Source organism: Stegastes partitus, unplaced genomic scaffold, assembly GCF_000690725.1.
Source record: "Stegastes partitus isolate 25-593 unplaced genomic scaffold, Stegastes_partitus-1.0.2 Scaffold567, whole genome shotgun sequence".
NCBI lineage: Eukaryota > Metazoa > Chordata > Actinopteri > Pomacentridae > Stegastes > Stegastes partitus.
The window spans coordinates 241621-267833 of NW_007578298.1; the positions used below are offsets into that span (position 1 = coordinate 241621).

The 26213-nt window shown below is 39.3% G+C and overlaps 3 protein-coding genes across 3 annotated transcripts; 1 reads left to right on the top strand and 2 right to left on the bottom strand.

The window, feature by feature from the left end:
- Positions 1-1759: 1759 nt before the first annotated feature.
- LOC103362290 (tumor suppressor candidate 5 homolog) lies at positions 1760-2876 on the top strand. Its single transcript, XM_008288603.1, has 3 exons — positions 1760-2351; positions 2540-2666; positions 2753-2876. The coding sequence occupies exons 1-3, from the start codon at positions 1950-1952 to the stop codon at positions 2761-2763; spliced, it is 540 nt and encodes a 179-aa protein (XP_008286825.1). The 5' UTR covers positions 1760-1949; the 3' UTR covers positions 2764-2876.
- Positions 2877-3728: 852 nt separating this feature from the next.
- On the bottom strand, positions 3729-16834 carry LOC103362291 (Golgi SNAP receptor complex member 1-like). The gene is made up of 9 exons (XM_008288605.1): positions 16769-16834; positions 14869-14986; positions 14379-14454; positions 13968-14075; positions 13664-13755; positions 11552-11626; positions 4788-4817; positions 4526-4608; positions 3729-4231 (listed from the first exon to the last, which is right to left on the bottom strand). Exons 1-9 carry the CDS (start codon positions 16809-16811, stop codon positions 4107-4109), a joined length of 750 nt encoding a protein of 249 aa, XP_008286827.1. The 5' UTR covers positions 16812-16834; the 3' UTR covers positions 3729-4106.
- Positions 16835-18974: 2140 nt separating this feature from the next.
- LOC103362292 (beta-crystallin A1-like) lies at positions 18975-20077 on the bottom strand. Its single transcript, XM_008288606.1, has 5 exons — positions 20039-20077; positions 19801-19919; positions 19519-19660; positions 19286-19428; positions 18975-19122 (listed from the first exon to the last, which is right to left on the bottom strand). Exons 1-5 carry the CDS (start codon positions 20075-20077, stop codon positions 18975-18977), a joined length of 591 nt encoding a protein of 196 aa, XP_008286828.1.
- Positions 20078-26213: the final 6136 nt, after the last annotated feature.

Genomic DNA, 26213 nt, shown 5'->3' on the forward strand with positions numbered 1-26213 from the left:
ACTTCAATACTTCAAGTATATTTTGCTAATAATTCTTAGATACTTTTACTTTAGGGACATTTTCAGTGCAGGATTTTTGACTGTAATGGAGCATATGTACTCACAACATTGTACACCTGCCTATTGATATAATTATCCCATCAGACAATAATGTGGCAACAGTGCAGCATTAAATCCTGCAGATATAATACAGTTCAGGAACTTCACTTAATGTTCACATCAATAATAGGCCGGGGAGAAACTTAGCCATAATTATTGGTGTGTTTCTTATCTTTTGGGATTTTTACAGAGGTTACTCAGGATGGTGAGGAAAACACAAAAAAATCTCAAGAACAGCAGTCCTAAAGCTGAGGTGATAATTTTTAGACTGGTTGGAGCTAAGAGAAAGGTTACGGTAACTAAGATAATCACTTTTTACAAATGTGCTGAGCAGAAAAGCATTTCAGAGTGAACAGCATGTCCAACTTTAAGGCAACAACAACAGAAAATCCTGTTTGGTTCCACTCACAGATTTACCAAAACTGGACAGATGATAACTGGATAAATTAATTCTGTTTCCACTGAGGCTGCAGACAGGATCATAATTTGACATCAGCACTATAAATCCACAGACACAACCTGCCTTGGAGTCAACCATCCAAGCTGGGAGTGTTAGTACAATGATGTGAGGAATGTTTTCTTGAAGCCCTTCCTCACGGTTTGAATGCCAACACCTACTTGAGTGTTGCTGCTGATCATGTTCACCAATTTATGGATACAAATTACATTCTTCTAATTCCAGCATGACAAGTCATAAAGCAAAAGTTGTCTGCAACTGATTTTCATGACATTGAGTTCAGCAGCCTCGTCAGTCACAAGATATGAATTTAGTAGTACCAGAATCTTCAGAAATAACTTGATGGAATCATGTGGAGCAAAATCTTTAAATAAAGTTTCCAACATCTTATAGACTCCATGCCAAAGGAGTGTATAAGAAGTAAAAGCTCCCAAAAGTCATATGGAGCTCTTAATAGACAACATTCTTGGTGCCTTTTTAATGTAGTATTGTTAATTTTACTAAAATAAAAGCATCTTAATACTTTCTTCACCACTGATATTCTCTGGATTAGACTGAGTGTCAAATGAGTAAAATCTGAATTTAAGCAAGTTCTTGGATGATAAAGTCATGCATTAACCAGCTACGTGCAAGTTTTCAATGAACCACCTACCTGCGTTCATATGTGACGTTTTAATTAAAAAAAAAATAAATAAAGAAAAGAAAAAAAAAGCTGTAAAAGCCATATGTAGTGTGCACCTTGTAGCGCTTAGACAGCGAGGCTACTGCTGAAGCTTTAATATGGCAGAATACAACTTTACAGGAGTATCTGAGTATCTGAGTCAGCAGGTCGTGGATGTGTTGAGAGGCTTGTGGTTCAGAGTCCGCCTTACTCCCTCTCCGCCTCACACAGTGTCCCGCTTACTGATCCAGGTGCTGATCCAGCTGTTGCCCCGCGCGTAAATGGAAAGCTTTTACGCACAGCGCGTGTTCACTTCAGAGGGGATTTAATTGTTGTTTTTGCATTGTCACACGCCTCGCCCGGTGCGTAAGTAGGCCTCAAGCACTGGGGATGTGCTGTCGAGATGTAAGAGATGCGGTAATACCTCACTACATAATACAGGGGGGTGGGGGGTAAAAGGCAAGGCGTGCGTCCGGACACTCACCGCCAACTAAACGCGAGAGGGACTCAGACATCAATAACATCTCGCTCATCAATAAGAAATTTTGGAGTTAGACTGCTTAATTAAATAGTTTGCCGTGAAGGTATTACGCTCCCTGAACGTAGAATACTTAATCTGATGACCCCCAATGGAGAACATCTGAAAAAAGGACTCTTCAGCATCTCCATCCACAGGAAAGCGGCTCGGCCAGACAGACAACACGACTTGGAGATAATTCTCATCTTTCAGCGATGGCTATCAACACTGATGCTGCCTTTGGGAAAAGCGCCCTTGGCGAAAGGGAAGCTTCCAACCCCACCGACTTCCAGGACACAGAGAAGCTGCTGAGCACCGCGACCACGGAGCCCACCGGGCAGAGCAACATCAAACCATCCGACTCTTTCTCCCTCAACATCAGAGGAAGCATCCGGTCCCTGGACGCGGACCAGAACGGACACAAATCGCCGCTGAAGTCGGGCTCCGTCGGGCAGCTGCCGACCCCACCCAAGTCCACGTCCCGGCTCAGCCTGGGCCCGATGCCCTCCCCGGTGCCACCTGGGTCCCAACCCGAGAGTTACCTCTGGCTCGCCGTGCTGTCCTGTTTCTGCCCCGCCGTGCCGCTCAACATATGCGCCTTGTGGTACGCACATGTGGTGAGTGCTGTATTTATGTACAATTTTAACTTTCTTTATGTAGATTATCAGACAGATCACAGGTTTTATTCTAAAGCTTGAAGCTTGACTTTTAATATAAGCACCACAGGTGTTTTGCTTCTGTGCGCATTTAAATAATTAGTAGTTGATCACCTCCTTCCCTTTTCTTTTCCATCTTGTCCCCTTAGTCGAGGTCTGTTCGCCACACAGGAGATTTTGCAGTAGCGAGGAAGTATGGTCGTCTATCTATGCTGTTCAGCATTCTGGCAATGCTGCTGGGTGTGGCTGTGATCCTGTTCACAGTGTTTTCAATAGGTATGGAAAAAAGACATTAATCAAACAGGCACACGAGTGTCAGTGTAATGGTGTGTGTCTTAAATTCTGTTCTCTGTGTCTCTCAGAGCTCCAGTGATGGAAAGTGTTTCCTGTAACTTCATCTGATCTCAAATTTGCACTTGAGCGAGAGGAGGAGGAGGAGGACGGATGTCATTTTGAAGAGAAAAAAAGCACAAAATCTGAGTTGAAAACAAGCTGAAAAGACTCCAAAGTACAAGTTATTGTTTTTTTCTGCTATGGACTTTAAAAAAAAAAGAAAAGAAAAAAAAGAAGAAGGAAAGAAGGTGCAGGCCATTTCTCCTTTTCTGGCAGCACCTATGTCCAACAACCCCAAAAAACTCAGGAATCAAGGAAGGGAAATGAAGGCTGCACGCAGTTATTGTGTCAGACCGTCAGTGAGCACAGTCTGTGGAGAAAGTGCAACTACTCATACATAGTCCAAACTAATGAAGTTCACACCTGCCTGACACACAGACAATTGGATGGCACAACATTATAGTTATTAACAAAAACTTGGCACAAAGAAAGACATAGTAACAATTGTACATCATGTGAAGACTCAGTTAAATGCACTTATTTTAGTCAGACATAAACAAAAGGCATCAGTGCACCTCTAGTCCGTAAAGTCGCCACTGCCTGCCCTGTTTCTCTCAATATCTGCAACAACGTACGGATTGACTTCTCTTTTTGTTCACTGGACTTTATAGTGGCTGTGGAAAGACGTATAAGCTGTTTTCATACACTGTTTACACAAAGTTTAGAACACATGTATGTTTATCATGACAATGCCCTTCTGCAGACGTAGTGTGATATCTTGCTTTGCGTGCTAACATGATAAACTGATTCCTGTTTGGGCTCCACTAAAATGTGTGGATCTCTAAACCTCATTATGTTTACAATATACTGCAAGATATGAACGGGGCTGTTCCCCCTTGTATGCACCAATCTTGGCACTCTGATGTTCATGTTTATACATTTATACTGTATGACTGGTTTACTGTGCCATAGTTCTTGCATGTCTGAAATAAACTTGAATGAGCATGACCAACCTGAGCGTGAGCTCATCACCTTTATTTAGGAAACATCAACAGTACACTAGTAAAATATTACTTCGTGCATTTATATAGTTAAAGTTGCAACAGATTACAAGCAGTAATATACAAATTCCCAGACGGAAATGTTATTAGAATTCAGAAAATAAATAAACTCTCCAATATGAGAGTTGAAATGCTTTCATTTTAATTAAGACTTCTTTCTATGTGATATTTACAGTAAAATCTGTTTAGTTTTTAACTGTTTTTATAGGTAGAGTAAATTACAATTGAAGAACGTATGAAAGAATAAAAATATCTTGGCAACACTTGGTGTGAGATACAAGGAACATATATACATTTTGTTTGTCCAGGTCGGGTCAGCGAGTCAGTGGAAAGTGTAGAGCAACAGGAGTATGGTGCAGACGCCAATCACCACACCTAGAATTAAAGAGTCCCGCCTCTTGCGCAAATTGATTTTCTGGATGAGACTGTTGATGGCAGGGAAACGATCTGAGAGGAAGGAGGGGAGTGTGGTAAAGGAAAATAATTAAGATCCAAGCCAGGCTTTCCTTTCGAGCAGTAAGTAAGAGATAGAAAGCAGCAGGGAAAATACATCAGCAGGGCTCCTAACGCAACCACGAAAAAATAAATGGAGCCTAATGGAATTGTCTTTTGTTGTTTCACTGTTCCGCACGGATGCAACTGAGTCAGATTTGTGCAAACATGTAGCATGCGAAACACAAAGTAAAGATGGCCAGGTGTAGAGAGAATCAAGAGAAGCCATTTCAAGAATAAAAAGGATACTGGCCAAAGTTGTGACCCTGGTTTGAATGGACTTCAGCATCCCACGCTGAAATGTGATGTTCTCTTTGGTAGCCATGGCGATACTGGAGGGAGACAAACCATGAGGGATTAGCGGCACCAAAAGAGGCATATAGCTGTCTTCACAGCATCACATTAAGCTAGTTTACCAGACCTGAATGTTCTGTGTTTGCTTATGATGTGTGCTGAGTGAGTGAGAGTAAAAGGGGAGAGGAAGGGGAGTGAATGGAGCAATAAAGCTTACCTTATTGCATTGTCAATAAGCCTATCTGAGCTGTGAAACAGGGAAAAAAGAAGAGAAAAAGTGAAAAAAAAAGTAAGATCAAGTCAACCTTTGTGAGCTTACAGGAAGATTTACATTTTCTAAAATAGTCTTTTGAGATCACTTTAAATATATATTTATGAGTCATGAAATGATTCAACAGGAGAAGCCTGAGCGATGTAACCACACAGCCTGTTGGGTCTATTATCATAAGAGATGCACTTCCTCTGGTTCCTCGAGAGAGGAGAAAGTGCTGGTTAATGGAGGATTTTTGGGAAAGTCGATTAACGTCGGTTAATGTGTGTAATACATATCTGCTCTGAACACATGGAAAGATGAATTTTAGAATGGTGACGTCATCCCTCTTATTTGCTTTGAAAAAACCTCCCCAAAAAACAACCCAGACATATAGATGGACGACACTGAGCCTGAACGCACTCGTGGATGAGGTTTCTGCTGGCTCCCATTATCTGCCGAGATAAGTGACGGACAGAAAAATGAAGTGTTCAGTCCGGGGCTGAGCAGAGCATACAAGGGCAGCAGCGTGCATCCTGTCAGACTCCGCTGTAGAGCAAAAATCAATACTGTGCTTTATACTTCCTCCATCTCTTCGTCAGCCTCTCCCACCATCCATCTACTGCTGTTCTCTGTGCTTTCTGAGTCCACAGGCAAATCAGCTTCTGGCTTTTGTCTCTACCTTCCTTCTTTACTTACTTCCTTTATATATATACTTTTTTTTTTTTTTTTGCTCCTGTCACCTTTATACTCACTGTGGGCTCATTTTTCATTGCAATAAAGTCCTGAACCTCTATGGAGACAGAGATACCATTGCTAGAAGCAAAGAGAACCCAAAACGTCTTTTGTGCAGCATGACACAGTTATATTACTGTTAAACTGTTAAATAATAAAAAGAAAGAAAAAGAGAAAAGTTGAATTTTTTGATCGTTCAGTTCATTTCACAAGAATTAAAAATGTCAACGTGTACAACATTTTTCAAAGTGCTCACAGCTGTAAAGATTCATGGCAAAAAATTGGTGACGCTACACACTGTAGATATTTTACTATACTACCTATACTACCAGTACTAGACTCTTGGTCACAGCTGAGTCACTAATGGCTTCCTGGTTGCATCGAGGAGTGCAGAATTTTTTAGGTTTTTACAGAATCTAGTTAGACCAAATGTTTTTGGGGTTTTTTTGCTGTTGTTGCTGCAAATATTAAATTAGACATGTAGAATAAAGACATTTTGATGATATATCACAATTTTTAGCTTAGATTTGGTAAAGTTTTCTGACCAAACAGCACATCACATGAGTTGTTCATGGACTGTCAAAAAGTTTTTACAGTTTCTGACTTTAAATGGTGTAACTTTAGTGAATTTTAAAGACAATAAGCCTTTCAAACCCGCTGAAGGTTTGGAGTACAAAGTACAAAGAAATAAACTTGGAGTACAAAGTACAAAGAAATAAACTTTACAAAGAACTTTGATCCTGTCTGCATTAAGTTTGTAAACTGCAGTATGGTATTGTGTACTACTGTAAATGTAACAAAAACTTTTTAGAGACCACATATATTTTTGTTAATACTTCAGGCCAGGGAAATGTTATATGTTCATGCAAATGATCTGCCCCTGTGTAAATCTATATTACTGACATATTCTTATATAAGCCTACACATACAGTGTAATACCATTGAATGTCAATGTCATTAGCTTCACTAAAAGAGCTTTCCATGGCACCTAAAGTCTCCCCTCCCTTGTTGTTCCTTTTCCACTATCTCCAAATACCAAACACTCACATATGAGTGGAACTAAAATACACCCAAAGAAAAAGCAAAAGCAGAGATATTATTTCCTCATTTGTGTTTCATACATTAGTTTAACCTTTTACAACATTTTAAAATGTCACATTCATTTTCCTTTGTAGCATCCATCCAAGTTACAGTTTTGCATGTCCATTAAACCTAAAGCACTTTTCTAAGATCTGGTAAGACTAACTGATGATTCAGTAAAACATGAGGCATGGTGGCAATATATCCTATTACATGTACGACGTCCATGACGAGACCAAAAAGATTTCACCTCTAGAATTGCCACACTGTATGCATACAGGTTCCCACTTCATTGTTGCATACTTTTATTATTATTATTGTTATAACAGTGTGAGACAAAGCTGAAGCTCTTCTTGGTGGTCACATAAACTCTATAAATAAATCTAAAGTTCAACATCAAAAACAACTTTCATCGCAATACTGATGTGCAACTGCGTATTGACGACAGAAAGCTGCACTCCTCTGATTTTCTGCCACAATGAGTAAAATAAAATGTCACCAAACGAACAACAGCTACAAGAAAAAAATGTGACTCCAAGTGCTGTTCCTCACATTACCTGCAAATTCTCTTCTAATGAGCAAACAATGACCCACCAGCAATATAAACTGCAACATTATGCAATCATATTGCACAATTAAAATTTTGTGAATACTTCAGATTACTAATTTTAACAGATATCAAACAACAGCATTTTGTTTCTAAATGACGGTGACTGATTCAGTGAAATGAAACGAGTCACAACACGAGATAGGACATATGTTATATATACACACAGAAAGAATAATTGTGATCAATGAGAATTGGATTTTTTTCATATAATTTTAAATATTTGAATGAGGAATATTACATGTCGAACTTATTTTGTTGAAAAAAATGCCTGTAAATGTCAGTAGATGGTGAAAAATGTCCCACTATGACGTGAAGTCTTTAAATTGCTAGTTGTGTCCAACAAACTGTCCAAAACCCTTCATCCTTCTCTCTCCTCTCTACCCTCATCCCAACCAGTCGAGGCAGATGTCTGTCCTCCCAAGTGTTTGCTCAGAGAGGATCATTGGATTGTTTGGGTTTCTCTCTATAATATAATATCATAAGGTCTTTACCTTACTATGTATAGAGCTGACTTATGTTGCCAACTGGCGCTATAAAAATAAAACTGAATTTAATTACTACAGACTCACCAAAACCAGTAACTACTCACACTTTAAAAGCTGGAATTCATTATTTTTTGGTAATTTTACCTTAAAACTTTTAATGTTGTTGCCTGTCACTCAGAGCTAAGTTTGCTAATTGTTTCAGCACTTTAAAAATGTCCATCTGTACCATTTTGAGATAATTTCAGGGTTGAAGTAGTGAACATTAGTTGATGTAACTCTTAAACACTCTCTCTCTTCTTATTTAGGCTTCGTGGAGCGAATGAACTGTAATATGAAGCCTATACAATAATGTTCTCGTCCATCACAGTCATGATTATACCTGCACAGGAGTCCTGACAAAGCTCAGCAGCATTTCCCCCCATCCACCTCAGAGCACCGGTCAACATCTCAGACTACACGTGTCAGTCTCTACCTCTGCTTCATGTCTGGTTCAACATTTTTTTTTTTTTTACTTTAGTTAGATCAACATATTAGGTTTCTCACAGCTGCAGAGTGTCGGCATGCACAACATTTTCAGCATTTTACTTCATCTTTTTAGGTCTATCTGTCTACGGTTCTGACAACACTGACAGCAACAAAAACATTTCCATCAGTTGCAGTGAAGGGGAAGATGAGAGCGAGTTCAGTAATAAAGGTAAGGCCATCCTAGGGGAATGTGAGATTATCGAGAGTTTTATGACTCTGTGCTCTCTGATGTCTACTCCTCCACAGGTGATACTGGAGAAAATGTTGCCCTGGGTAACATCAGCAACATTTATGTGTCTGGAACAAAGTGCAGCTCCACAGGAGGAAGGAACAAATACACTGAGACGGACGGGTTACATTCGTCATACGGCTGGTAATGTGCTAAAAGTGGGTGGTTTATTTCTGATTGCTGTGTAGTGGACATTGCAGCACATATCTGAGCAAGATCAACTGCTCTTGAGGCTCATATTTCTGATATTTTAGCAGGACAAATTGCATGTAAGGCCAATATTGGCAATGTCAGTGGTGTTACTGTTGGTAAACACTCAGAGCTCAATAGGCTCAGGAAACCGCATCAACATTAGCTGACATTTAGTCATCACATAGGACACAGTACTGGATCAAAATAATGAAAATAAAGTTGATATACAACACGAAACCGTCTTTGCATAGCTCGCTTCATTGGTTTCATCAAAGGCAACACATGTTTTTTATCACCTTTTTAAGTAAAGCACTGCACACATGGGAAAGATATATTTAAGTGTATTATATAATCTAAGTAGGATGTACAGAAATTACAGTACAATCAAACCCAGACAGAGCAGCCCAACCGCTGAGAGTACCAGTGAGGATCAACTGTGAGATACAGTCCAGTAAAACCAGAAACTGAGACGTCCTCAGAGTCAATTCCAACAAGGAGGTTGTTAGACACCATTTATGAAAAAGCAGTCGGAGTGAAATCTTTCAGAAACACAGCTGACTTCTACATTTTTAATGAATGGAGAAGCAGCTGAATGATGATTAGCCATGCTAACTACGTGGTTCAAAGAATGGCAGCACCAGTGGATGAGTCCAACACTTTAATCCATATACTACCACTACTACTGTTTCCCCTGGTAGTCCCCCCCTTGACCTTTTATCCAGCCCTGTCACCACATGTCAGAATTAAACGCTGATATGTGGTGGCAGGGCTTACTTTGGTTCATGACAATATACCAGCAAATCAAATGCTATTCTAATTATCCTCAGTAGTACCTTGTGTTAAGTGCTAAACGGTAACTGTGTGACCGTGGGAAAACATTACATCTAATAAACATGCACAGTTACTGTGAGCATGTTTATTAATACAGATGTTAGCACTAAGGTCCAAGAACAGCATCACAGTGTTGCTGGCATCATTGTAGACTCGTAGTGTTTACATAAAGAGGGGGGCTTTCTTGTCCAAAATGATTGTAAAGTCGGATGCAATTCACATTTTTCAGGTGTAAGCTGAATACAAAGGAATCCATTCCTATAGACTTGAAGGAGATCACAAACTGCTGAGCTGTCTCCACTCCCATTAAGTAATTTGACAAGTCAGTAGATCTTTGAATATTTTAGTAACATAAACATATATATATATATATATATATATAAAACACAGCAAAAAAGAAATTAAATAGCAATTTCAAATTTTAGCAATTTCCCTGAGGTCTTGTACCGAAGGGATCAATAAAGTTTTATTCGAATTCTAATTCTAATTCTAAATATAATTTGACTACGAGGCTGTTGAATTGCTGTATTATGACAGTGTGAAAGCAAAGCGGGGCTACATCTAAACCTCTTTACAGAGTTTTGATTGATGCGTTGCTGCTGTCCATCAAATTGTCGAGCTAAAAACTGCAAAAAGGAAACTTGAGGTGGAACATCCATCCATCCATCCATCCATTATCTATACACCGCTTAATCCTCACTAGAGTCTCAGGGGGCTGGAGCCTATCCCAGCCCACTCAGGGCAAAGGCAGGGGACACCCAGGACAGGTCACCAGTCTATCACAGGGCTACACTTAGACACAGACAACCAAGCACACTCACATTCACATGAGGTGGAACATGGGAAAGAAATAACGGGAAAAAAACAAAACATTAATAGCTTCAAAAGGATCATTAAGTTTGACTCTAGTGCAAAAATTTTCACTTAAGGTGAGGAATAAGATAATTCAGATAATTTATGTTTTGAAAAAACACACAGTAACAACACAATTAACTCTCTTCTAAGGGAGGAAGAAACTGCAGAGAAACAACAGAGCTATAGATGGAAATGGCCTCAATATAGAGCCTGAATTACAAATCTTTCAGCTGTGCATGTTGGTCAGTTTAGATAAAGTTCCTCCAAAGATTTAAAAATTACTATTTAAACTGAAGCAAACATAATTAGGATCCTTTAAATTGTTGCTGATTTCTTATTAAATTTCTATGCCGTGCCCTGCAACAGCATTGCTGATTCACAACTTTTGTTTTGTAATTGCTACAAACTCAAATTGAACTCAAGTCTCAGAACTCAAATTCATGACTTGTGGTGGTTTTGTGGTTTCAGCATAGTTCATATAAAAATTATCCAGTCTGAAATTGATGATGGTTACAACCTTACTGCTTTTGAAATGTTACAAGAAAAGTGTACATTGATGCCTCCTATTAAACATTACCGAAGTATAAAAGCAGAATTAGAAACTGTTGGGTTAATTTATAGATAAACAGAAAAAGATCAGAGATAGGGAGTCTGTCTAGACTTCAGCCGGAACAATGTCACACAGACAGCGTTAACGTGAGGGAAGGTTGGTGTGGGAAATAAATATGATGTTGAAAGTAAATCAGAGTGTAACTGCACTTTTCTGTCAGGATGTCTTTACATTTATATTAAATCTCTTTCTCTGATAAATACTCCTGCAGGAGAAATAGGAGCTCTGGGAAACACCACCGGCATTAAAGTAAGAGGAGAGAATACAGAAAAAGAACATACTGGTGCAAAGAATAGCTACAAAATTGAAGCCTTTATTGGCTGAATTTTATTTTACAGATTATGGGCTTTCTAAGAATAGAACAAAAAGCTAAATACAAGCTACAACTCCACATGGGCTGTCTAAATGGATGGACACTTATTTTTTTACATGCCACTGTAAGAATTACTAACACCTACTAATACGGAGACATGTCGTAAACTATAAACTCAGATAAAATGCTTGAGAGTAGAGCAGGCAATTTTTTGTTTTTTAAGGGGATTGTAAGGAAGTAAGCTGTGATAAGTTGAAATCTCTTACTTTCTTAGATGTTCGTGTTCCTTCAGGAAGAGCTCAGTCCTTCTGTTATTCACCCCTGAGCCACTCTTGTAGGACCTGAGTAAGAAAACAGAGGAGAGAAACATCAGATGATGGATGCTGGATACAGCAAATTAAAAAGCACTTTTGTTTTTTTTTGCAATTCATTTTTTAAGCCCTATTCAATAGAGACTGTAATGATCCAGACAGCAATTGTGGTGTGTGAGAGAGAGAGGGCTATGACATGCAATCAAGTCGCAACGGACACATCATTACCACGGAGCCACCAGAAGACACGACATGACTATGAGCCATCCGTGCGGCTCAGTGAGGCTGTATTTAGGTAGAGGCTCATAATGGCAATGACTCCAACGTGCTGCCAGCTAGACATTTTACTGTTTAACCTCTTTAAAGATGTTTCATCCTATTTGAATACGTTCAACTTCCATGATTAATTTCACTCTGGTTTTAGAGCTCTCCACAGTAGAGTCTGCTCTGTTGAAGGTCCAAAACAACAACCTCTTGTCCGTAGATTCTGGTTTTCACATCAAAAACCTTTCCAGCACAAATATTTGTAATAAGCATAAGCTGCCTTATTAGTTTGGCAAGCAGCTAATAAAGTATTGGACAACTTAAAACTATGACCTGATTATGGGATAGATGAGAGGAAGGATCAGCAACGAAGTTATTATGAGGGGAAATAAAAAAAACTACAAAAAACAAACACAACTGTCACCAGTTTTTGCTTAAGTCCGAAATGAGTACTTCACTCCCCTCTATTAAGTGATGCCTAGATGCTGATTATGTTCTTCTTCCATTCAGGCTTTTAAGTGATTAGCTCTGCTTAAACCAAAGCACCATCTTCCATCTCTTATTTACACCATCCCCTCCCTGCTTGGACTCATCATCAACACGATTCATGATCCATTATCTGTTCTGTTGCCCCACTCCCTTCACTGTTTCTCTACACCTTTCATCTCTGTGGGGTTAATTAAACTTCACTCTTATAATTTTTGTAATCAGTCAACATCAGATCAGGACACTGCCTCTCCCCCTCCGTCTGACTGTTCTGCTCTCCCTCTCCTCCCCTGATAAAGCATTACTGTGTTTCAGGCGGGACCGATGTAACCACTCTCCCTCAGCTTTGGTTGAATGAAAGCCTTGTGGTTTGATTTACTGTAGAAGGCACTTAGGAAAGATATCCCCAGAGAAAGAGAGGGATACAGACAGAGAGAGAGATAGAAATATACAGATAAAGAGAGAGAGAGAGGACAGAGAGATGGAGGGAGATCGGCTAATAAGAGGAGGTGTCTCTTATTAGAGGCTGAAATATGATAGAGGGGATGGAGAGCATTAAAGGGTGGGGGAATTTACTAACAGACTGGACATTTCTGCCTCCTGCTGGTTAAGAACATCAGCAAAAATACACAGAAGAGACGGGGAAGAGATGGGTGAGAAAGCAGCAAGGAAAGCCAAAAATGGAAGAAGTGATGAGGACAAAAACTGGCATGAAAGGAATTCAGAAGGAGAGGCAGACCGTGCCAATGTAGTGCAAATTTAGAGTACACCAGTGATTAGTATTGAATGTTCACAAAGTGTGAGGACTTGCAAAAGACAGATTTTTAAAAAGAAATGGTCAAAATCAGCGCATTGACCTAGAATATCCCATACAGATTAAATTAAATTATATCATCATCAATGTCCAAGCCTTCATTACAATTGTGTATGTCAGATATTTTAGAGTGTACACAATCATTCAGGAAATACAAATATAAATAATCAGTAGTAACACAACAATCAGTGCAGCTTGAAGGCAAATAAATTTGACCAGAGCTGAATGTCGGTCACTGGACTGCTCGAGTCATGGACAATTAGAGCGGACTAAAACTCTTCAAGTCAAAGTGGCATTCTCTGATGGTAAACAATCATACGGAAAAGACATACTGGACTCTCTCTCTCTCTCTCTCTGTATATGTGTATGCGTCTGTGTATGCGTCTGTGTGTGTGTGTGTGTGTAATGTTCATATGTGTTTATCATCACCAGGTGGTATTTTGTTGTATCTGCTGAGAATATACAAAGTCTATTATTATCTAGAGATGCCTGAAGGTTCTTACTCAATGTCTCTGTGAACAGAGCCCAGTAGATCCTCTCGCTCTCGCAGGCTGGAGAAGTTGCTTTTGGTTTTGTGGAACTCGTGAGTGTAGTCCTACAGGATAAAACATTACGAACTACAGTCAGATTTAATCACACTGACAGTATGACAGAACGGGAAGTCAAAAGGCCGTAATATATTACAGTTTGACAAATGTTGTTACTTTAAATGATAGAAAATACTAACTTACTGACTAATTAGTTCTCTTATGTAGCTGAAACACTCTTCAGAGAAAGAAAGTAAATAAATAAAGTTATTCTATGTACCTGTAAAATGTCTCTGTGTCTTTGTAAGGTGTGCATCAATGCTGCATTATGAGACGAAACTCCAGGGGTGTTTGTGTATTCTGCCATTTTGTCATTGACTGCTGTAAGCTGCCAAAACAAAAAGGATAAAATTAATATCATGTAACCATAGAAGCATTGATTTTTAGAGGGTTAAGTGATCTGAAAATGAAATGTCATTTAAAATATTGGAAAACAGTAAAAGAGATCCTAAAGTAAAGATTACAATAAAAATACACAGCCATTTCAACAGTCTGTACAACTGTAAAACAAACACCAGTTCTCCCAGCATATAAAAACCCAGGATTACACAACCAGCTGCTATTGAAGGGGACCCTAAAAACCCTTCAGCTGTGACTCTTAGTGACCATTTATGTGTGACATTTAACTTACACCGGCCAAGAGCTGCTCCAGTTCAGTCGTCATGGCTACAAGCATATTGTCTTGAGAGGAGCCACAAGAATCAGACCTGGTTTAGGAAGGAAAAAGAAAGGATACTAATGTTCAAGCTCAATTTTTGCTGCCATTCCATGTCAGACAAAAATAAGTTTAGTGTACAGAGTATTGCAGCACAATTAATCAAGAAAAAAAGAGACATTTCATCACAAATTTCTAATTTAAAATAGGATAAAAAATATTGTGCTGTCTGTTGCCCAGTTACTGACTCAAAATTGAAACTCCTCTTTGTTAAAATGCATTTATAAAAAATATTCTGCAGCATTGCTTATTCCATAGAAATGCAAAAATATCATGTCATGGTAGTCAACAATTGTATCTTTCAAGGCTTCTGAAAGCACAAAAAGAGTTTAGACATCGATGCAGATTTCATTTGAGTCAGAGTACATGCCCAGTGATAAAGTGAAGCAAAGACTGTGCTGCTGACCTGCTGTCTCTTGTTCGCTGGTCATGACTGCTGCTGCTGTAGCTGGTGCACAGTTTACTGAAGGAGACCAGCTTGAGATCCAGCTTATTCTCCAGCTGTCTCGCCTGTTTACGCAAATCTGAGTGCACAGAGAGATTCAGGACAAACATTTCAACATACAGACAGACATTTCATGTCTGGCTAAACAAAAAAAAAAGAAAAAAAAAGGAAATTACGCAATAAGAAGTAAACTAGAATCTGGTCCTGGCATGGGTTCCAGTTGGCAATGATGGCATTTGACTGGAAATGTCATTGAGCATACAATCTAATCTAATCCATTTTTTAAATGGCAAACAAGACATCTACCAACCAAGACATAAAATTGTAGCATTAACGGCACCTGTTGTAACAGGGCAGACTTTCACTTTTGAGTGGTCATTTTGAATATTTTACCATTTCAGAAGTCATAAAATTAAAACAAACTGAATCAGCCAAGGGCTGCAAGGTGGATCAGTGGTTAGCACCGTTGCCTCGCAGCAAGAAGGTTGCCGGTTCGTGTTATCTTTCTGTGTGGAGTTTGCATGTTCTCCCCGTGCAGCGTGGGTTCTCTCCAGGTTCTCCGGCTTCCTCCCACACAGTTCAAAAACAAGTTGAGGTTGATTGGTGATTCTAAATTGTCCATAGGTGTGAATGTGAGTCTGCTTGGTTGTCTGTCTCTAAATGTAGCCCTGTGACAGACAGGCGACCTGTCCAGGGTGTCCCCTGCCTTCGCCCTGAGTGGGTTGGGATGGACTCCAGCCCCGCGCGACCCATGGACGGATGGATGAATCAGTCAATGTGAGTATTATATGGAAGAATGAACTATTTTGACAATCGATTAATGAGGCTTAGTAGTTTTTATACAAAAAATAGTCAAAATCATTTGCCTCCAGGTTCCTAAATGTGAATATTATCTGATTTCTTTACTCCTATGTGCCAACAGACTGAATATTCTTGCACTTTGGGAAACACTGATTGCCTTTTTTCACATTTTTCTGACAATTTAGAGACCAAATGCCTGTTCGGTTAGTAGAGAAAACACCTGAGAGATTAATCACCAATGAAAACAATCGTTGAGGTAGAATGGATAAATGAATGAATGGGATTTTTACAGCTGTGTCATGCTTTTAAGTATGCCAAGCTTGCACTGGCCTCTAAGACACCCCAAATTCATACAAGCCCAGAGTGACTAAGAGCTTTGACATCTTCAGATGATAAGTGTTTACGACAAAGTCCATAAACCACTGACAAAATCACAAACAGTATAGTGCAGGAAACGCCATGTTTTAATCATCTACACTACAATACTTCAGGCTCTCTTACGTTTTTACAGCAGAAAAGAAAATGAGAATCTCTGTCCATTTGAGCTAAATGTAATCAAATAAAAAATACTGCTCGGCAGTCAGTACAGCATAAAAGCTACTTTTGAATAGTGATAGTCAGGAAAAGTCAGGCTGCAACAAAACACCTTAAGATATGAACTTTCTATTTATTTCACTGTTAATGCTGTCACGCATTTGTTGGAGGAAACTTTCACCATTGTTGCTTAGTTGTATCTTCCCCACTGTGCTTTAAATACGAGGCAAAATATAAAACAGACAAGATATACACACTTTAGTGGCATTTAAGTCAGCTGGAAGGAAAACACGAAGCAACCAAAACGTTAACAACCGACTAATAACTTTTCAACTTCGACGTTAGCGGCTAATATGCTAACACGTTAGCTTAGAACTAGCTAAAAATTTCTTCTCCCGCGGATATAAAGTTTATTACGCTGCGTATTATGAAACTTGTTAAACGCGGTTGAACTGAACGGACGAAGAACAATAAGAGATGTACATGCTGCCAGTCGTTTTAAATGAGAGGCTGTAACATAATTTACCTTCCCAGTAGTTGCTGCTGGTTGCCATGTTTGTTGTTGACATGTCATCATCAGCCGTCAAGAAGAAACAACCGTCGCACTTCTCGTTTTACCCACCAGCGGCTTCTAATGGTGACCTACGGCAGCTGCACCTCTGACCTAACCCAAGTTTGTCAGTGTCCAGGTGTAAAATGTCAAAGAAATAGCAGAGGCTTTTCTGGCTTATTACTTAGTGGTCCAAATAAATGAATACTGATTGTAAATTATTTCCGCTGATGTAGCTCCACTATGATGAGTGTTTTGCACAACAAATAGAACTGCATTTACATTTTCACTCAAGTAAAAGTACAACAGGATTATCAGCAAAACCTTCTTTAAGTATCAAAGGTCAAAGCTGTTATTACAGGCTTTCACTGTAAAGCATTGTAAAGGACACTAGTAAAATCTCATCTTTTCCAGGTTACTTCATGTAAATAAATTTTGATCTTGTAGCTAGTTGACCCTTAGCTCATTTAAAAGCTGCATATATGATTGTGTAGTTTAAGCTATAAAAATACACCAGATATGTTGAACACTTTTTTATGTGAATTCTTAATTCATAAAGTGACCGTCAGAAAAATAAACAAAAACTGAGTAAACGTACTTGGTTGCTTTTTCCACTACTTCTTATTGTTAAAAATAATCACATACATTGTTCAGCTAAAGTCAAAATTTATTATTTTGGAAAAAATGATATTCTGCTTAGATGCATATATAACAAATGGAAAGTTTAAGTATATTATACCTGATAAAAAAGATTCCAAAGTTGTAAAATAATTCTGACACAATCTCCACACAGCCTTTGTTACACACTGATCTTAGTTCAGTTTCCAGTCAAACATGTGTTCACCCTGCAGCTGTGTTTAGTGCCTAAAGTTTAACCAAATAATTTTTTTCTGAATCTTTTCTATCAGCAGTTAGAAGTTAGAAGCAGACTTTTATGCTTTTCTTATATTGTCCACAAACATTGCATTAAATAACACTCGTTTTACTCTCTTACTTTTGGTTTATTAATTTTTATTCTTCCCTCAAACATAGTTTACTGTCGTGGGATGTGTTAGGTTTTTGTTAACTTTCATTAGTTTTAAAATGGTAGTTTAGGTGGTTTAGTATTTAGCGTACAGACAGTGAAACAAGTCGATGTTCAGTCACGCTCAAAAGCAGTTTGTGTGGCTATTACACCCAGTAGTGTTGAGCTTTCCTTCCATTTTACTCACTGTTTGTTTTTCTGAAAGCCAAATGGAAGCAGTGCAGATTATCCCACACTGATGGACTTTCAGGTTCACTGTTATTTTTTGTGGTGTACTTATTGTTCTGTGGTTGTTTTTTGTGTTGATGCCAAGGGACAACAGATGCAAAATAGTTGCTAGCAAATTAGAAATTAATATCTTGCGCACTCTTTTATACACATGTCCCCAAAAGACAATGACATATTTGCTATCTTTGGAAACTTTGAGATCTCCACTGATTCAAATGAAGTTCTAATTTAGACAGGGTTGTTCATCAGTTTTAAAGAGAATAAATCTCATACATATATGAACTTTTTACCAAAGGGATTCACTAAATAAGTTCATGTTTTGCACATTGATTGTTATGATTTGAGGTGTTTGCTGCTCTCCAGTGGTGTGGGAGTGTCAGCACAGACAAACAAAACAGATGTGATTAAAGTACATGTCAATACTGTGAATCTTTCTGTCTTTTTGCTCATTCTCTTTATTCATCGTCTTGAACATTGGCAGTCATGGATATCACAGTAACAGCAAGACTGGATGTTGTGTTGATGACGATGATGATGATGATGATGTTGATGCCATCGGTGGTGGATGGAGATGAAAAAGAGCAAAAACTTTGAGGTGTTTTCACCGCTCTGCAGCCAACTTCAGCAGACGAGGTCTCTCTCTTTCACATTGATTCAGCTTTTTCTCAATTCTGTCATTCCTATTTTCTGTCTTTCTTACATTTTTCCCTTCTTTTGAGATGTTTCCTTTAAAAAAAAACAAAAGTGCTGTGACCAACTGACACCAGTGAGCACCTGAAGTCCAGTCCCAGATCCTACTTTGACTAGCCGGACCGGCGGAGCTGGAGAGCTGGAGGTTGTGGGAGAAGAGGAGGAAAAGGAGGGATGGAAGTGCAGGAGGAGGGAGAGGAGGAGTAGGAGATAAGGAGGTGTGAAGGAAGCGCTCCCATCTCAGTGCTGGATCCTCCTGATGGACTGAATCTGGGGAGTCTGGGCGTGGGAGCCAAACTCACGGTAACACTTGAACTCTCCTCCGTGACAGTCGCACTCCATGATGTACTGGTGGCCGCGGTAGCCAGGGAACTGGTAGCACACAAAGCTGCAGAGATACACAGGAACATGCTGAATAAATATGCACAGGTAAACACAGCTAAAAGTAATGATGTGAGTAGGTACAAGGAGCAGACTCTTGGTAAATATTTCCAGCCAGTATGTGCTGCTCAGGTGTGTAAAACTTCAGATTACATCAAAAATGCACTTACGCTCCGCTCTGGATGTGAATGGATCCAACCTCGTTGTTCATCCAGCCCATGGCCTGCAGAGAGGGGTAGTCATCACACAGCTCGAACTGACGACCCATCATGTTCTCCATCTCATAGATGGTCATGCGGGACTCCTTGTGGTGCTGCACAAAAGAAGAAGAAGAAAAGAAGTTTAGCACCACTTGAGGCTAAAATCAGCTTAAGGCTTTTGGAGTGACATCTATTAAACCTACAGCACAGCAGATGGGCCTGAAGGAGATCATTCTCTCAATACGGTAGGAGTTGCTGCCACTGTAGGCCTCAAAACGAGGGTAGTCTCCCTTCTCCAGGACAAACTGCTGGCCGCAGAAGCTGGAGTGCTCATAGCCCACCCAGCTGCAGGTCAGAAAACAAGGAGACAGATAGTTAGAACACTCACTAGAACACTTAGATCCACACAAAAGCTAAAGCAAAGTTGCTCTATTATAGCTTTTAAATAATCTCCAAAAGTGAACAAAAGCTCTCTGGATACATACGCGCCACACTCAACCTTCAGGGAGCGGATGTTCTCCATTCCACACTCCATGATGTTCTGGCAGCAGGCGGTGAACTCCATACGCCTGCCCTGGAAGTACTCCTGATCGTACACAGTGATCTGTAAAGCACAAAAACAGGAACTGAATACAGCTGAGTATTAACATACAAGGTACATAAGACCCCCATGCCTAATCATGCAGTGAAACATGGGAGATGTAGAATGAAGCATGTGCTTACCTTCCAAGGGCCCATGGGCATAGGGGATGTCAGAGCCATGTTGTTGTCTTTTTCAGCAGTACCTATGGCGAGCACACACAGACAGTCAAAACAAAAAACCAAACCAGAGCAACAGAACCACTGTCCTACTTGTTTTTCATCAAAATGTTCACCTATTTGTCATTTTGGCAGCTACTCTAAGTGTCATTAGCTTTCTCTAATGTTTGTACCTCACTGTTTACTGTGTCACACATTAACTCCAAGGTTTCTTACAAGAAAGAATAGCACAAGGCTCAGACTTTCTGTTTCCATTTTCTGGTTTGTTTAAAAATGACTAATTTGCAGTAAAGCCGACTTCACTCCAATCAGTTCAGACTCCTTGTTGTCAGTTGATGTGTTGCATTAGAGGCCCAAACCACATCATGTCCACAGACTGGGAAACTGTTCTGTATTGTTAACTACTAGTTTGACCTACCCAAACTGGTGAGCTGTGTGTCGTAGGGTTCCGCTGAACCGTCTGCAGATACAGTGTGTGTGGGGGTATATATACACCCCCGGGTGTCGGGGGGCCGGGGGGCAGGAACGCTTGGACTCATGTCAGCACTTTGCTTTGGACTCCATTGTCTTGTTGTGCGAGCCACAGAGGGGTTAACACACAGACGCACAGTGATTCATGCAAACACAAAGAGGGCACATGGCTATACTGTGTTAGGTACGCATCTGTGGTAAATCTTTACGTTAGGGGGATAAAACAGAGTGGCTTTTCACGGCAGTATGTGGATCTATTATCAAATAGATGAAATGCATTTCAGTAGGAAAACACTTAAGATTGCTGCTTTTGTTTGATTTTTAAAATGCGAGAATTGATTGTGGGATTAAATCTTTCAGTAATCACTTACATTCATTTTCAAAGAAATTGTAATTCATTAATGAAAAAACATGAATGACACTTGTCATCTGTTTATTATTTTTGTATTTCAAAAGTAATTTTCAGGTAAATGCACACTACACTTTAGTCAGTTAGTAAAAGTGATATCTTCTTTGAATTATTTCTAGTTTTAATGGATTTAACAATCACACACATAAACATTAGTACAGGAGGTGGTGGCGCTGAACAAGCAACAAAAAATTATTGAACTTTTACATTTTTTCCTTTGTTTTTTTACTGTGCATGTCTGGTACAAAACACAGTTTTATTTATCACTTTGTATTTCATGACATCACCATTTTGTAGACTTGCTTTTATGAGATTTCATCTCTTCCTCGGTTTATCTCTGTGCTGTGGCATTTTAGTGCTCTTATTATTTTATCTGAATCAATTAGTGTTTTTTTTATGTATTTATGTTAGAGTCAACATTTTGTATTTGTATCTTTTACTGTGTTTAACTCTATTTCTCCATTTTTTGCTTCTCTGGCCTTTTCGCTTTCTGTTTGACCTGACTGGCTTTCTGTTGCAATATATTTTTCCTGAAGATCCTTTTTTTTTGTTTGTCTGTCAAAACGCTTTGTAAACTTTGTTATTAAAAGGTTCTACGTAAATAAATGTAATATTATTATCATTGCATGGAGGGAAGTTATTGCTGCACTCAACATTATGTGCAGCATATTTATCAGATGACATCTTTCTGCTTGTCAAGACTTGGATCATTTGTTTGTCTCCATCTGTGCTGGATACTTTGAAAATGCAGTTAAACATTAACCTAATTTCTCCAGTTTAATGACAAATGGACAAACTGGATAAATCACATTAACACTAAGTTGAAAATAGAAAGATGCTGGTCATGGCGGAAATCTAAACTGTTATGTAGGCTGTTGTTATTCACAAAATATGTTTCAATCAATCAATTGAAAATTCAAATGGAAGCACTCCATCAAATAGAGACTAAACCAGCATTGGCCTTCTCTGTGATGCATTTGTCCTGTTACTGTGTGGTTTGTGTGCGAGCTATGAATGAATGTACCTGTTGCTATTTTTGGAAAATCTGCACAACTGAATAAATCAACAATAAAGGTTAGCAGGGGGCAGCGCACCAGCTGAAAGGCCTCATTGGCAGGTCTGGCAGCACTTTGGCATTGACTGAGGCACTGTAATTGGCAGTTTCACTTTCAGATAGCGACATGCAGTAGAGCATCATTACACAGGGATAATACTGTGGTAATAGCATGAAAAGAGATTGAGTCAGTGGACCTGTGCACTGCTTTTTATACTTTTGATCGATCTGTACCAGGCGGTCTTATCATTAACACAAATTTCTGTTGTTTTAAATCATTTCTTGCTTGTTTTATACATTATTTGCTGTCATTGTGTGATTAAAATAGGCAACACAATGGCAGAGTGAGCAGCTCGTAGGTACATAACTGAGCGTTCACCCTCCTCTCTCCTCTTGCAGCACTGAACAATAAACATTTAGGAATGGCTTACTGAGGTCAGCACATTGTCCAGACTCTCTGTCTGTGTGTGTGTGTGTGTGTGTGTGTTGATGTGCACTTCCATATAATTTCCTGAAAAGGTCCACTACAGAGCCAGAGCAAGATAGAGTGAAATATGTGCATAGATTACAAAAATATTAGCATACATTTGTTAGCACAATCCTGATCAAAGTGGATTTATTGAGGCCTGAATGTGAGACAGGACAGGCATATATGTCCGTGTGTGTGCGTATGTGTGTGTGTTTCTGCTGATGGCTGCAGCAGCAGCTCAGATGTGACAATGAGACAAGCAAACTCAGCAGGCCGGTGTGAAGAGCCCACAGTGGCCATATAGCCGACTGTCAGTGTGCACATACAGATGTCACACACATCCATACCACAATAACTCAGTTTCTTTTACATATGTTTAACAGACACTAAAACCACCTGCAGCCAAATACCCTGCAGCACTTACACTGTCTCCCACAAGACACATACTTAACAGCCACACAAACAACATATTTAATACTTATTAGAAAGCGCTAAGCTAAAACTTCAGTTTCGAAAAGGCTGTCTTAAGAACAAACTTTTCCATGCAGGATTTCCGTGAGCTTCAGGCCTGAACATCTTTGGTTGGAGGAAAGTTTATTCCTCTCATGCTGAACCTATAATGACTCTGCAGGTGATTTTGGTCGATATACAAGCTAAATTACGTGCCAATTCTTACCTGACATTGCCAACTCTAGGTCAGGGGGCATCAAAAGAGCAACAATATCCTCAGCTACCAAGAAGATGACAAATTATATTAGAAACTGGTTTTGCAGTAAATGCACACTGCCTCTAGGGTGCAACATTTCCTCATAAATCTTGCTTTTCGAGGTATCCTTATTAAGTTAGGGAATCATATCAGTCATGTCAAGGAGCCATGTGTCAAGCAGTGATGTTTAAAAAAAAGTCCTTCCAGGGTGTCTTCTCAGGGCCTGAAATCGTTGAATAATCTGAATATTTACGCAGGCCTCTGTTTTAACTGGCATATTTTTTGTCACGGCTGCTGTGAACTGCAGTTACAGTTGACTTGGCACCGTTATCATCACACACAGTGTCACCGCAGAGCTGTGATGGATCGTCATGTGTGGCTGAGATCTCCATTGAGTCATGCAGAGGCCTAATATGAATCAGCAGAGAGTGAAAGAGACACAGAAATAGCATTATAAGCTTGCAGAGTTGTTTTCATTTTGCTCTCTCCTTCCTTAGCTGCTCCAGCTGGGTTGTAATGATCTGAAGATGTCTGTTTATGATTCCAAAATGCAAATATGGAATTTTGTTTTGTTCAAATGATAGTGCAGATAACAACAGCTGTGGATGTAAACATTGTACAGATTGCAGCTAATTAGAGCTGAATTGATCAAAATAATCTACATGGAATGTATGAAAGTGCGGCTGCAGCTCTGATTTGTAACCTTTAATACATTTTAGCTACACTTCATGTGTCTGTGGAAACATGTGCAGTGGCAGAAGTAGTATTCTGATCATTTGCTACATCAAAGTAGTAAAAACAGAGCAAGGTCAAGTTTGTTTTTACCTAAATAGGAGGACTGAGGTAGCAGCAAGATGTACTTAAAGTTTAAAATATGCAACCTTTTCAGTGTTTTCCTGAATCAGAGTCACTTTGTGATGTAAGTGGGAACAGTGTAGCTGAAGTCCTAAGAGTGACAAAGTAAAAAAAAACACTACGACAACCCTGAAGACAGGACTGTCACACAGTTTATTTTCCTTGTAAGGGCCAATTATCAAACAAAGAAACATGACTGGATGTCAGGTTTGCACTTGAACTCCAAGAATTCATCAAAAAAGCAGAGAAAATGTGAATAAGTATGTCTTTGTCCAGTCACAGTGTGTATCTCTAAATAACAATAAATTCAATCCACTAAGTTTAATGAAGAGCACCTTCACTCTAGTTTCTGGGAGTACAAATCCTGGTGTCTTAGAAGTACAGGCCCGTCCAGACAGACTGACCACCTCCTGACTGGAAACAATGGATCCAGCTCCTTGGACATCCTCCTGTAATGTTGGTTCCTCAAAGACAATTAGCTTATTGAACCCACCTGGTCCACTACTGATTAAAAGAAGTCACCCATTGCAATACATGTCCCTTAATTTTATATTGAATTTCCCTTCTGGGATGAATAAAGTATTTTTCATTCATTCATTTCATTTCATTAATAACATGCCAGACCAGGTTCAACTCTGCACCAGCTCTTTTCCTTTCCTTTCAGTTGATCCGGACCAACTCACTCAGTGACAAATCACTGCTTCTCCCCGCTTCTTGTAGATGGGCTTTCTCCTCTGTCTACCTTTATAGAGAGGGACACCGAGCAACACACCAACAAATTCATCTCAATAACTGAGTCTAAATAGCTTTCAGCTGGACAGGAAGGATGATATCTTCTTCCATATCTAACATGGGCACAGCCTGTACACACAACTGGTTTCCAAATAAAGACAAAAGCATGCATTATTGAAGAGAAAAGAAAAATAAAACCAAATCCACTGTGTGGTGTGAAGGTTGACTTGACCACCTGTGTCCCACATTTTGCAACACTAACAGGTACTTTAATGTAAACGCAAAACTACTCAAAGTAATTGTTCTTTATCTCCCCTGTAACTTTAGCGTAGCACAGCAGTTTCCAACCCATAGGTGTCCCACTGAAGCACAAGATAAATCTGAGCTTAATGGGGACTGAAGAAGGTTGAGAATGTTAGTTTTGTCTAATGTTTCCTTTTGTGGTATCGGTCCATTGGACAATTTGAATGTTGCAGTTCGTCCAGACTCATATGTGGGTCAATCTAAAGCAAAGCACATTTATTTTAAAAACTCATAGTTTTGGTAAGTAAAATCATCAGGCCTCACAAAGATCCTAGAGTTCCTGGCATATGATTGACCTAAATCATTCCTTGCAGCACACTACTTCATGAATACATCGCTTAGATTTAGAGAAAAGCTCCACACTATCACAGCTGCCACTCTCGTTTGAAATTATATCATTACAGCTCTGAGGAGGAAAGAATAGTGTGCAGCTTATTTAATTCTTTCCAAGACATTTGATACAGCAAGCATGCCTTGTTTTTAAAAAGAGCTCACAGTGTTGGTTTTAATGAAAATGCTTTAAAATGGTTTCAGAGTTTGTGACAAACTGGGTGAGAACTTTCATTTCTCCTCACCACTTGTTCCCTGACACTTTCATGACAAACATTACACAGCAGTGTTTCTCTCATGCGTGTTTTGCTTGAATTTAATGCAACATTTCAGCACATACTATTCCGACCTTGTTTGTGTTAATATTATGTTACAGCTTGCATCCATCATATGGGAAATGAGAGGAAAACACACAACTATTAATTACTTCCAGTTATCCTTTATTAAGTTACAGTTCAAACATTGTTTAATTGTCTGTTCCTTTGCTCATACATATCTCTGTTCCTTTATTCTGACCCACTATGGAGCACTAGTGATTGGGAGGGAGCCGGCACTTCCTGAATTTATGGTGTTGGTGACATCACTAGGTCAAACCAAGTGGAAGATTTTTTCCTTCTTGATGAATGTCCTTTTGTATAAAAAACAAGGCTTCAGTCAGTATTGATTGCACATGTTTAGCTTTAAGTGAGACATTTAGAAATGGCAACAAGTTTGTAGTGTGTACAATGATGTTAGTTGCAGATTTGTTTGCATCAAGGTTACAGAATAGGAGACCATGATGTATGATGGTAGGGCTGAAGTGAGCAAGGT

Coding starts and splice junctions, on each gene's coding strand:
- LOC103362290 (XM_008288603.1), top strand. CDS start 1,950: ATGGCTATCAACACTGATGCTGCCTTTGGGAAAAGCGCCCTTGGCGAA. Junction 2,352..2,539: donor CCTTGTGGTACGCACATGTG/GTGAGTGCTGTA, acceptor TTGTCCCCTTAG/TCGAGGTCTGTTCGCCACAC.
- LOC103362291 (XM_008288605.1), bottom strand. CDS start 16,811: ATGTCAACAACAAACATGGCAACCAGCAGCAACTACTGGGAAG. Junction 14,455..14,868: donor CAGCGAACAAGAGACAGCAG/GTCAGCAGCACA, acceptor TTCCTAAACCAG/GTCTGATTCTTGTGGCTCCT. Junction 14,076..14,378: donor TGGAGCAGCTCTTGGCCGGT/GTAAGTTAAATG, acceptor TTGTTTTGGCAG/CTTACAGCAGTCAATGACAA.
- LOC103362292 (XM_008288606.1), bottom strand. CDS start 20,077: ATGGCTCTGACATCCCCTATGCCCATGGGCCCTTGGAAG. Junction 19,429..19,518: donor TCAGGCCCATCTGCTGTGCT/GTAGGTTTAATA, acceptor TCTTTTGTGCAG/CACCACAAGGAGTCCCGCAT. Junction 19,123..19,285: donor ATTCACATCCAGAGCGGAGC/GTAAGTGCATTT, acceptor GTATCTCTGCAG/CTTTGTGTGCTACCAGTTCC.